The 13,283-nt window shown below is 34.6% G+C and overlaps 1 protein-coding gene across 1 annotated transcript; it reads right to left on the bottom strand.

The window, feature by feature from the left end:
• Positions 1-12,333: 12,333 nt before the first annotated feature.
• Positions 12,334-13,281, bottom strand: LOC145947084 (uncharacterized). Its single transcript, XM_083056858.1, has 3 exons — positions 13,166-13,281; positions 12,914-13,083; positions 12,334-12,671 (listed from the first exon to the last, which is right to left on the bottom strand). Exons 1-3 carry the CDS (start codon positions 13,276-13,278, stop codon positions 12,442-12,444), a joined length of 513 nt encoding a protein of 170 aa, XP_082912984.1. The 5' UTR covers positions 13,279-13,281; the 3' UTR covers positions 12,334-12,441.
• Positions 13,282-13,283: the final 2 nt, after the last annotated feature.

The following is a 13,283-nucleotide window of genomic DNA, read 5'->3' as shown; positions in this document are numbered from 1 at the left end:
AAACATATAATAAATAAGAGTAAAGCTCAACATGTGTAATAATATACATATAAATAAGAGCGAGGCTCAACATGTGTAATATACACATAATAAGTGAGAGCGAAGCTCAATATGTATAATAAACATATAATAAATAAGAGCGAGGCTCAACATGTGTAATAATATACATATAAATAAGAGCGAGGCTCAACATGTGTAATATACACATAATAAGTGAGAGCGAAGCTCAATATGTGTAATAAACATATAATAAATAAGAGCGAGGCTCAACATGTGTAATATACATATAATAAGTGAGAGCGAAGCTCAATATGTGTAATAAACATATAATAAATAAGAGCGAGGCTCAACATGTGACCAAACAGAAAGAACAATAATAAGAAAAGTTATATATGGTTAATCAAAGGTGTCTCAACAGATTCTAATTTTCTAATACATACTAAAACAATAGATATGAGTTATAGAACAAGATTTATAATGAAATAACTTTCTATTAACAATAAACCAAAAGAAAAATCAAATAAACGTTAATATTTCCTTGAGACAGTTGAAGCTCGAACAATATCCATCTTCGTTGCCTTAGTGAACCATATTTACAAAGGACAACTATTTTCTTTATAATGAATTTGTTACCTGGAAATGAAGAGAAACTGGTCGGCTTGATCAGAGCCGAACGAAAGTTGCTGCCCAATCACGGTAACCGAAGTTAACCGATGATAGCAAAATTATTTGTTGCTGGCACTCAGAAAATACGCCGTAACAGGCACTGCCAATGGCGGACACTAAGGTCGCCCCTTTGAAGCTCGAAAGCTTCCCTTTGGTATGTTGCTGCCCTCAATGTATAGGATCTCAAAGATCGAAAATGGCAAGAATTTGGCACCGAAGGAATCATCCAAAGATGATGTCTTATTTTTGTTGCTGCCCTTTAGGAATCTTATGGCACTTAAAACTACTTAAAGCGGAGAGCGAAAGAAAACACGTCCGTACTTCTTGTTGCCAGGAAGAAGACGGAAAACGGAAGCCAGCCGCTCGCTTGTCTTAACAGCGACAGCGCTACCACTAGGTAGCACTGTTGGTAATTTTGACCGACAGATGAACCATGGTGCGATCGGAGTCGGTATCGTCGTATGATTCCGTAACAGCAGACGTTTGTATTGCTTTCCGTTTTGTTTGTATCCTTACAGATGTAACTATACCGAATGTTCAAAATTGATATTAGAGTTAATAATGTCATTTTTGGGATATTTCAATTTTCTATACGGGTGCCGTTTTGTAATTGCCTGCAGACGTTTATACCGCTTTCCATTTCGTTTGTACCCCTACAGGTGTAAATATACCGAATGTTCAAAATTGATGTTAAAGATAATAATGTCATTTTTGGGATATTTCAATTCTGCATACGGATGCTGTTTTGAAATTGCCTGCAGACGTTTGTACCGCTTTCCATTTTGTTTGTACCTTTACAAGTGTAATTATACAGAATTTTTTAAGTGTGATGTTACAGATAATAATGTCATTTTATGAGAAATTTTAATTCTGTAAACGAGTGCTGTTTTGTTACCGTTTGCAGATGTTTGTACCGCTTTCCGTTTCGTTTGTACCCCTACAGGTGTAAATACACCGAGTTTTAAAAATTGATGTTACAGCTAATAGTGTCATTTTTGGGATATTTCAATTTTGTATACGGATGCTGTTTTGTAATTGCCTGCAGACGTTTGTACCGCTATCCGTTTTGTTTCTACCTTTATAGGTGTAAATATACAGAATTTTTAAAATTGATGTTAAAGCTAATAGTGTCATTTTTCAAGAAATTTTAATTCTCTAAACGCTGTTTTGTTACCGTCTGCAGACGTTTGTATTGCTTTTCGTTTCGTTTGTACCCCTACAGGTGTAAATACACCGAGTTTTAAATATTGATGTTACAGCTAATAGTGTCATTTTTTAATTCTGTAAACGAATGTTGTTTTGTAATCGTCTGCAGACGTTTGTACCGCTTTTTGTTATGTTTGTATCCCTACAGATAAAAATATATCAAACCTAGGTCGCAGAAGCCCCTCCTCGTTGTCCGCCACCTTGACGTGGTGAGGGGGCTCAGCCTTCGCAAGGTTTTGCGAAGGATGCTAAGAGCGGACAGTGCCACTAATAATGTCATTTTTGGGATATTTCAATTCTGCATACGGGTGATGTTCTGTAATTGCCTGCAGACGTTTGTACCGCTTTCCATTTTGTTCGTATCTATACAGGTGTAATTATACAGAACTTTTAAAATTGATGTTACAGCTAATAGTATCATTTTATGAGATATTTTAACTCTGTAAACGCTGTTTTGTTACCGTCTGCAGACGTTTGTATTGCTTTCCGTTTCGTTTGTATCCCTACAGGTGTAAATACACCGAGTTTTAAATATTGATGTTACAGCTAATAGTGTCATTTTTTAATTCTGTAAACGAATGTTGTTTTGTAATCGTCTGCAGACGTTTGTACCGCTTTTTGTTATGTTTGTATCCCTACAGATAAAAATATATCAAATCTAGATCGCAGAAGCCTCCCCTCGTTGTCCGCCACCTTGACGCGGTGAGGGGGCTCATCCTTCGCAAGGTTTTGCGAAGGGTGCTAAGAGCGGACAGTGCCACTAATAATGTCATTTTTGGGATATTTCAATTCTGCATACGGGTGATGTTCTGTAATTGCCTGCAGACGTTTGTACCGCTTTCCATTTTGTTCGTATCTATACGGGTGTAATTATACAGAACTTTTAAAATTGATGTTACAGTTAATAGTGTCATTTTATGAGATATTTTAACTCTGTAAACGCTGTTTTGTTACCTTCTGCAGACGTTTGTATTGCTTTCCGTTTTGTTTGTACCCCTACAGGTGTAAATACACCGAGTTTTAAAAATTAATGTTACAGCTAATAGTATCATTTTTTAAGATATTTTAATTCTGTAAACGGGTGCTGTTTTGTTACCGTCTGCAGACGTTTGTATTGCTTTCTGTTTTATTTATACCCTTACAGGTGTAAATATACCGAATGTTCAAAATTGATGTTAAAGCTAATAATGTCATTTTTGGGATATTTCAATTCTGCATACGGGTGCTGTTTTGTAATTGCCTGCAGACGTTTGTACCGCTTTCCATTTTGTTCGTATCTTTATAGGTGTAAATATACCGAATTTTGTTAATTGATGTTACAGCTAATAGTGTCACTTTTGAGAAATTTTAATTCTGTAAACAAGTGCTGTTTTGTTATCGTCTGCGGACGTTTGTATTGCTTTCCATTTTGTTTGTACCCTTACAGGTGTAAATATACCGAATGTTCAAAATTGATATTAGAGCTAATAATGTCATTTTTGGGATATTTCAATTTTGTATACGTGTGCTGTTTTGTAATTGCCTGCAGACGTTTGTACCGCTTTCCATTTCGTTTGTACCCCTACAGGTGTAAATACACCGAGTTTTAAAAATTGATGTTACAGCTAATAATGTCATTTTATGAGAAATTTTAATTCTGTAAACGCTGTTTTGTTACCGTCTGCAGACGTTTGTATTGCTTTCCGCTTTGTTTGTATCCCTACAGATGTAAATACACCGAGTTTTAAAAATTGATGTTACAGCTAATAGTGTTATTTTTTAAGATATTTCAATTTTGTATACGGGTGCTGTTTTGTAATTGCCTGCAGACGTTTGTATCGCTATCCGTTTTGTTTGTATCTTTATAGGTGTAAATATACCGAATTCTGTTAATTGATGTTACAGCTAATAGTGTCATTTTTTGAGAAATTTTAATTCTATAAACAAGTGCTGTTTTGTTATCGTCTGCAGACGTTTGTATTGCTTTCCGTTTTGTTTGTACCCTTACAGGTGTAAATATACCGAATGTTCAAAATTGATATTAGAGCTAATAATGTCATTTTTGGGATATTTCAATTTTGTATACGAGTGCTGTTTTGTAATTGCCTGCAGACATTTGTACCGCTATCCGTTTTGTTTGTATCTTTATAGATGTAATTAAATACACCGAATTTTGTTAATTGATGTTACAGCTAATAGTATCATTTTTTAATTCTGTAAACGAATGTTGTTTTGTAATCGTCTGCAGACGTTTTTACCGCTTTTTGTTATGTTTGTATCCCTACAGATAAAAATATATCAAACCTAGGTCGCAGAAGCCCCCCCTCGTTGTCCGCCACCTGGACAACGAGGGAGGGCTTCTGCGATCTAGATTTGATATATTTTTATCTGTAGGGATACAAACATAAAGCGGTACAAACGTCTGCAGACGATTACAAAACAACATTCGTTTACAGAATTAAAATATCTTAAAAAATGACACTATTAACTCTAATATCAATTTTGAACATTCGGTATATTTACACCTGTAAAGGTACAAACAAAACGGAAAGCAATACAAACGTCTGCAGACGATAATAAAACAGCACTTGTTTACAGAATTAAAATTTCTTAAAAAATGACACTATTAGCTGTAACATCAATTAACAAAAATCGGTGTATTTAATTACACCTATAAAGGTACAAATAAAACGGATAGCGGTACAAACGTCTGCAGGCAATTACAAAACAGCACCCGTATACAAAATTGAAATATCCCAAAAATGACATTATTAGCTCTAATATCAATTTTGAACATTCGGTATATTTACACCTGTAAGGGTACAAACAAAACGGATAGCGGTACAAACGTCTGCAGGCAATTACAAAACAGCACCCGTATGCAGAAACCGCACTCGTTTACAGAATTAAAATTTCTCATAAAATGACATTATTATCTGTAACATCAAACTTAAAAAATTCTGTATAATTACATCTGTAAAGGTACAAACAAAATGGAAAGCGGTACAAACGTCTGCAGGCAATTACAAAACAGCATCCGTATGCAGAATTGAAATATCCCAAAAATGACATTATTATCTTTAACATCAATTTTTAAAACTCGATGTATTTACACCTGTAGAGGTACAAATAAAACGGAAAGCAATACAAACGTCTGCAAACGGTAACAAAACAGCGTTTACAGAATTAAAATTTCTCATAAAAGGACATTATTAGCTGTAACATCAATTTTAAAAATTCTTTATAATTACACCTGTATAGATACGAATAAAATGGAAAGCGGTACAAACGTCTGCAGGCAATTACAAAACAGCACCCGTATGCAGAATTGAAATATCCCATAAATGACATTATTAGTGGTACTGTCCGCTCTTAGCACCCTTCGCAAAACCTTGCGCAAAACCTTGATACTATTAGCTGTAACAACAATTTTTAAAACTCGGTGTATTTACACCAGTAAGGGTACAAACGAAACGGAAAGCAATACAAACGTCTGCAGACGGTAACAAAACAGCGTTTACAGAATTAAAATATCTCATAAAATGACACTATTAGCTGTAACATCAATTTTAAAATTTCTGTATAATTACACCTGTATAGATACGAACAAAATGGAAAGCGGTACAAACGTCTGCAGGCAATTACAAAACAGCACCCGTATGCAGAAATATCCCAAAAATGACATTATTAGCTTTAACATCAATTTTGAACATTCGGTATATTTACACCTGTAAGGGTATATACAAAACAGAAAGCAATACAAACGTCTGCAGACGGTAACAAAACAGCACCCGTTTACAGAATTAAAATATCTTAAAAAATGATACTATTAGCTGTAACATCAATTAACAAAATTCGGTGTATTTAATTACACCTATAAAGGTACAAACAAAATGGAAAGCGGTACAAACGTCTGCAGGCAATTACAAAACAGCATCCGTATACAGAATTGAAATATCCCAAAAATGACATTATTAGCTCTAATATCAATTTTGAACATTCGGTATATTTACACCTGTAAGGGTACAAACAAAACGGAAAGCAATACAAACGTCTGCAGACGATAATAAAACAGCACTTGTTTACAGAATTAAAATTTCTTAAAAAATGACACTATTAGCTGTAACATCAATTAACAATATTCGGTGTATTTAATTACACCTATAAAGGTACAAACAAAATGGAAAGCGGTACAAACGTCTGCAGGCAATTACAAAACAGCATCCGTATGCCGAATTGAAATATCCCAAAAATGATATTATTAGCTCTAATATCAATTTTGAACATTCGGTATATTTACACCTGTAAGGGTACAAACAAAACGGAAAGCAATACAAACATCTGCAAACGGTAACAAAACAGCGTTTACAGAATTAAAATTTCTCATAAAAGGACATTATTAGCTGTAACATCAATTTTAAAAATTCTTTATAATTACACCTGTATAGATACGAATAAAATGGAAAGCGGTACAAACGTCTGCAGGCAATTACAAAACAGCACCCGTATGCAGAATTGAAATATCCCATAAATGACATTATTAGTGGTACTGTCCGCTCTTAGCACCCTTCGCAAAACCTTGCGCAAAACCTTGACACTATTAGCTGTAACAACAATTTTTAAAACTCGGTGTATTTACACCAGTAGGGGTACAAACGAAACGGAAAGCAATACAAACGTCTGCAGACAGTAACAAAACAGCGTTTACAGAATTAAAATATCTCATAAAATGACACTATTAGCTGTAACATCAATTTTAAAAATTCTGTATAATTACACCTGTATAGATACGAACAAAATGGAAAGCGGTACAAACGTCTGCAGGCATTTACAAAACAGCACCCGTATGCAGAAATATCCCAAAAATGACATTATTAGCTTTAACATCAATTTTGAACATTCGGTATATTTACACCTGTAAGGGTATATACAAAACAGAAAGCAATACAAACGTCTGCAGACGGTAATAAAACAGCACCCGTTTACAGAATTAAAATATCTTAAAAAATGATACTATTAGCTGTAACATCAATTAAAAAAATTCGGTGTATTTAATTACACCTATAAAGGTACAAACAAAATGGAAAGCGGTACAAACGTCTGCAGGCAATTACAAAACAGCATCCGTATGCAGAATTGAAATATCCCAAAAATGACATTATTAGCTCTAATATCAATTTTGAACATTCGGTATATTTACACCTATAAGCGTACAAACAAAACGGATAGCGGTACAAACGTCTGCAGGCAATTACAAAACAGCACTCGTATGCAGAAATATCCCAAAAATGACATTATTAGCTTTAACATCAATTTTGAACATTCGGTATATTTACACCTGTAAGGGTATATACAAAACAGAAAGCAATACAAACGTCTGCAGACGGTAACAAAACAGCACCCGTTTACAGAATTAAAATATCTTAAAAAATGATACTATTAGCTGTAACATCAATTAACAAAATTCGGTGTATTTAATTACACCTATAAAGGTACAAACAAAATGGAAAGCGGTACAAACGTCTGCAGGCAATTACAAAACAGCATCCGTATACAGAATTGAAATATCCCAAAAATGACATTATTAGCTCTAATATCAATTTTGAACATTCGGTATATTTACACCTGTAAGGGTACAAACAAAACGGAAAGCAATACAAACGTCTGCAGACGATAATAAAACAGCACTTGTTTACAGAATTAAAATTTCTTAAAAAATGACACTATTAGCTGTAACATCAATTAACAATATTCGGTGTATTTAATTACACCTATAAAGGTACAAACAAAATGGAAAGCGGTACAAACGTCTGCAGGCAATTACAAAACAGCATCCGTATGCCGAATTGAAATATCCCAAAAATGATATTATTAGCTCTAATATCAATTTTGAACATTCGGTATATTTACACCTGTAAGGGTACAAACAAAACGGAAAGCAATACAAACATCTGCAAACGGTAACAAAACAGCGTTTACAGAATTAAAATTTCTCATAAAAGGACATTATTAGCTGTAACATCAATTTTAAAAATTCTTTATAATTACACCTGTATAGATACGAATAAAATGGAAAGCGGTACAAACGTCTGCAGGCAATTACAAAACAGCACCCGTATGCAGAATTGAAATATCCCATAAATGACATTATTAGTGGTACTGTCCGCTCTTAGCACCCTTCGCAAAACCTTGCGCAAAACCTTGACACTATTAGCTGTAACAACAATTTTTAAAACTCGGTGTATTTACACCAGTAGGGGTACAAACGAAACGGAAAGCAATACAAACGTCTGCAGACGGTAACAAAACAGCGTTTACAGAATTAAAATATCTCATAAAATGACACTATTAGCTGTAACATCAATTTTAAAAATTCTGTATAATTACACCTGTATAGATACGAACAAAATGGAAAGCGGTACAAACGTCTGCAGGCATTTACAAAACAGCACCCGTATGCAGAAATATCCCAAAAATGACATTATTAGCTTTAACATCAATTTTGAACATTCGGTATATTTACACCTGTAAGGGTATATACAAAACAGAAAGCAATACAAACGTCTGCAGACGGTAATAAAACAGCACCCGTTTACAGAATTAAAATATCTTAAAAAATGATACTATTAGCTGTAACATCAATTAAAAAAATTCGGTGTATTTAATTACACCTATAAAGGTACAAACAAAATGGAAAGCGGTACAAACGTCTGCAGGCAATTACAAAACAGCATCCGTATGCAGAATTGAAATATCCCAAAAATGACATTATTAGCTCTAATATCAATTTTGAACATTCGGTATATTTACACCTATAAGCGTACAAACAAAACGGATAGCGGTACAAACGTCTGCAGGCAATTACAAAACAGCACCCGTATGCAGAAGCCGCACTCGTTTACAGAATTAAAATTTCTCATAAAATGACATTATTATCTGTAACATCAAACTTAAAAAATTCTGTATAATTACATCTGTAAAGATACAAACAAAATGGAAAGCGGTACAAACGTCTGCAGGCAATTACAAAACAGCATCCGTATGCAGAATTGAAATATCCCAAAAATGACATTATTATCTTTAACATCAATTTTGAACATTCAATATATTTACACCTGTAAGGGTACAAACAAAACGGAAAGCAATACAAACGTCTGCAGACGATAATAAAACAGCACTTGTTTACAGAATTAAAATTTCTTAAAAAATGACACTATTAGCTGTAACATCATTTAACAAAATTCGGTGTATTTAATTACACCTATAAAGGTACAAACAAAATGGAAAGCGGTACAAACGTCTGCAGGCAATTACAAAACAGCATCCGTATGCCGAATTGAAATATCCCAAAAATGACATTATTAGCTCTAATATCAATTTTGAACATTCGGTATATTTACACCTGTAAGGGTATATACAAAACAGAAAGCAATACAAACGTCTGCAGACGGTAACAAAACAGCACCCGTTTACAGAATTAAAATTTCTTAAAAAATGATACTATTAGGTGTAACATCAATTAACAAAATTCGGTGTATTTAATTACACCTATAAAGGTACAAACAAAATGGAAAGCGGTACAAACGTCTGCAGGCAATTACAAAACAGCATCCGTATACAGAATTGAAATATCCCAAAAATGACATTATTAGCTCTAATATCAATTTTGAACATTCGGTATATTTACACCTGTAAGTGTACAAACAAAACGGATAGCGGTACAAACGTCTGCAAGCAATTACAAAACAGCACCCGTATGCAGAATTGAAATATCCCAAAAATGACATTATTAGTGGTACTGTCCGCTCTTAGCACCCTTCGCAAAACCTTGCGCAAAACCTTGACACTATTAGCTGTAACAACAATTTTTAAAACTCGGTGTATTTACACCAGTAGGGGTACAAACAAAACGGAAAGCGGTACAAACGTCTGCAGGCAATTACAAAACAGCACCCGTATGCAGAAATATCACAAAAATGACATTATTAGCTTTAACATCACTTTTGAACATTCGGTATATTTACACCTGTAAGGGTATATACAAAACAGAAAGCAAACAAACGTCTGCAGACGGTAACAAAACAGCATCCGTTTATAGAATTAAAATATCTTAAAAAATGATACTATTAGCTGTAACATCAATTAACAAAATTCGGTATATTTACACCTATAAAGATACAAACAAAACGGATAGCGGTACAAACGTCTGCAGGCAATTACAAAGCAGCACCCGTATGCAGAATTGAAATATCCCAAAAATGACATTATTATCTTTAACATCAATTTTGAACATTCGGTATATTTACACCTGTAGGAGTATAAACGAAATGGAAAGCGGTATAAACGTCTGCAGGCAATTACAAAACGGCATCCGTATGCAGAATTGAAATATCCCAAAAATGACATTATTAGTGGCACTGTCCGCTCTTAGGGCGCCGTCCCATTAAGCACGGATCGGAATGACGGATCGGATTTCTTACTAGAGTTGAGCGATCCGTTCCCAGTTCCGTTCCGTAATAATTTTCTCTACCAGTCCCACTGAGCAAAAACGGAACGGAATGTCGCATCGGTCGCAAGTAAATGTGCTTGAATCGTCGATATCTCATTATTTTGATGCGATTAAAGCAATAACACACATAATTTATGCAATTATCTTGCCGATAATATTGTTATAAGTATTCTGAAATATTGAATTTAAGAGTGAAATATACTTTGTAACCAGGATTCCGTTCTGTTTTTGCTCAGTGGGACTGGTAGAAAAAATTATTACGGAACGGAACGGATATGCGTGATGAGATGAGAGAGAAAGTATGAAAAAAAACGTAAATAATACTTTCGGTTTTAACTTTAACGTGTGTGAAAATAACATCTTGAAACACATATAACGATGGATGAAAAAACAGTCTTACTAGTTATGTTAAAAATACTGCGAACGGCGAACAATTTGCCAACTTGGCATGCTGTATCGGTGTTCGAGAGAATGCGAAAGCTGTATTTAGGTTACATCGTTTTATTGCAAAAGCAGGAAAATACGAGAAAGAAACGGAAATTCTGGGTACGGCCAATGTTCACGCACCAAATGAGGCATTTACAAGGTGCAAGTGACAATTTAGTCGTTGAGATGCAAATAACCGATCGTGAAAAGTTCTTCAATTACTTCAGAATGACTCCGAAAATATTTGAAGAACTGCTAACGTTAGTTGGACCACGAATTCAGAAAAAAGAAGTTTGTCGAATCCCAATATCACCTCGTACAAGATTGCAGCTGACTTTGCGCTGGTTAGCATCAGGTGACAGTTTAGCATCTCATTCGTATGCATTTCGTATTGTATCCAATACAGCATCCAAAATTGTAAAGGAGACTTGTACTGCATTGTGGGAGGTTTTGAAGGATAAAGTTTTTCTGCAACCCACCGTTGAAAATTGGCAACAGGTTGCTGACAAATTTCAGGAAATCTGTCAATTTCTAAACTGCATTGGATCTATAGATGGGAAGCACATTATCGTTCAGGTACATATCTAATACAACCATTTTTTGTACATTTTTTAATAAATCTAACATTATTGTATTTTTGTTAATTGTAGGCACCACCGAATAGTGGCTCGTCCTACTACAATTACAAAAGCAACCACAGCATCAACCTACTTGCCGTGAGTGATGCGAATTGTTGCTTTAGCATCGTGGACATCGGAGCGGAAGGGAGGCGTAGCGATGCCGGTGTGTTTGCTAGTAGTGACCTTGCTCGTCTATTGCATACGAATTCACTTCAACTGCTTCCGGACAGGCATTTGGATAGTAGCGGATTCAAATTTCCATATGTCCTAATAGGGGACGAAGCATTTCCACTAACATCTTATATGATGCGACCATACCCTCAAAGTGGGAACTTAACTGTTACAAAAAAAATCTTTAATTATAGATTAAGTCGGGCGCGAAGAACTGTAGAATGTTCATTTGGGATACTAGCGGCAAGGTGGCGAATTTTTCGTCGGCCAATTATCGCTCACGTTTCAACGGCTAAAATAGCCGTTCAAGCTGCAACGGTTGTACATAATTTTTTAATGAAACGTGAACTTCAATTGGAGCCAACGGAAAGAACTTATTCTGTTTTAAGTGGCAATGAGCGAAATGTAACTTCGACTGGAATTGAAAATGTACGTAATTACAGTGCGCGAAGGAACGTTGAGGCTATACGAATTAGAGATTCCTTTGCTACGTATTTTGAAACTTCGAACCCACTTGATTGGCAGTGGAAAAAAGCTCTAAACAATGAGTATTAAATTTCTATTATGTATTATAAGACAATAAAGAAATCCTACTTTTTTTCTAAAAATTATTAATAAATATAAGAAGATTGTACACTTCAATGAACTTTACATACAAATGTATGTAATGTAACAACAAAATATTAATTTCTTTCAGACCCAAATATAAATATGAATTACATCAGGTGTTATTGAAATAGAAATAAATGTTTTTTATGTTATAGAAATAAATGTTTTATTTTTTTATTATGTAATGTAAGTATAATAATTAATAATAATAATAAGTATTGATAAAATGAAGGTAATGATAATAATACAAAATATTTATCGTCTTTGAAGTTCCGCCTCCGCTAATTCTTCGTCTTCTGCCCTGTGAACGAGATTCAGCAACTCTACTTGTATTTGCCTTCTTCGGAGATAGCTCAACCTACGCAGGATATCTCCCATCTGCTCCAGGAAACTGTCCACTGCATCCTTCTTTGGCGCATTTTCGCCAAGTAACTGCTGTAATATGTTATTATGCAGTGCCTGCACATCGGGGTCAGACTGTCTTGCTGTAACACAAAATACATTTAAAGTAATGAATTTTCCTACATTTTTATACTAAAAAAAATGGTATAAATATAAGAATATTCACAATAAAAAGATCAATTTCAGACTATTACAAAAGTGCGACAAATTTTTATGCAGAATCAGCACAATATAACAATTTATTAAGTGTTATGAAAAGTATGAAGATTATCAATTAATTATGAAAATCTATGTGTCGATTATCAATTATTCAAAATTGGCTCACCCTTTTTTTTGGGGGGTCTGCAATCGTCTGAACTTCCTGCTTCTTCAGGAATGTCTGGCGTGCTACAACTTCTTGGAGAAGACACATTACGTTCCTGTAATTCCGAATTGTTCAGGCTCAGTGCACTATCTTCATTATTACATATGTTCCGTGATAGATAGTTCGTTGTACTACAATTGAACAATAATATGTAAGAAAAATGTACATTTTTCATATTCTAAAGCCTATATATAAACAAGTTTTGTTACGTACGGGGTTTCTTGTGCAGCCTCGTCTAGAAATTGCATTCTTGAATAGAAGCGGAATGTACTTTTCTGCGGATGCCCCGCTTCCGCACCCGATCCGCTGCGTACGTAACCTTTCATTTTTT

This window comes from Prenolepis imparis, unplaced genomic scaffold (assembly GCF_030444845.1).
Source record: "Prenolepis imparis isolate NDT839.2.m4 unplaced genomic scaffold, iyPreImpa1.0 SCAF_41, whole genome shotgun sequence".
Classification (NCBI taxonomy): Eukaryota; Metazoa; Arthropoda; class Insecta; order Hymenoptera; family Formicidae; genus Prenolepis; species Prenolepis imparis.
This window is presented reverse-complemented; position numbering and strand designations above follow the sequence as displayed.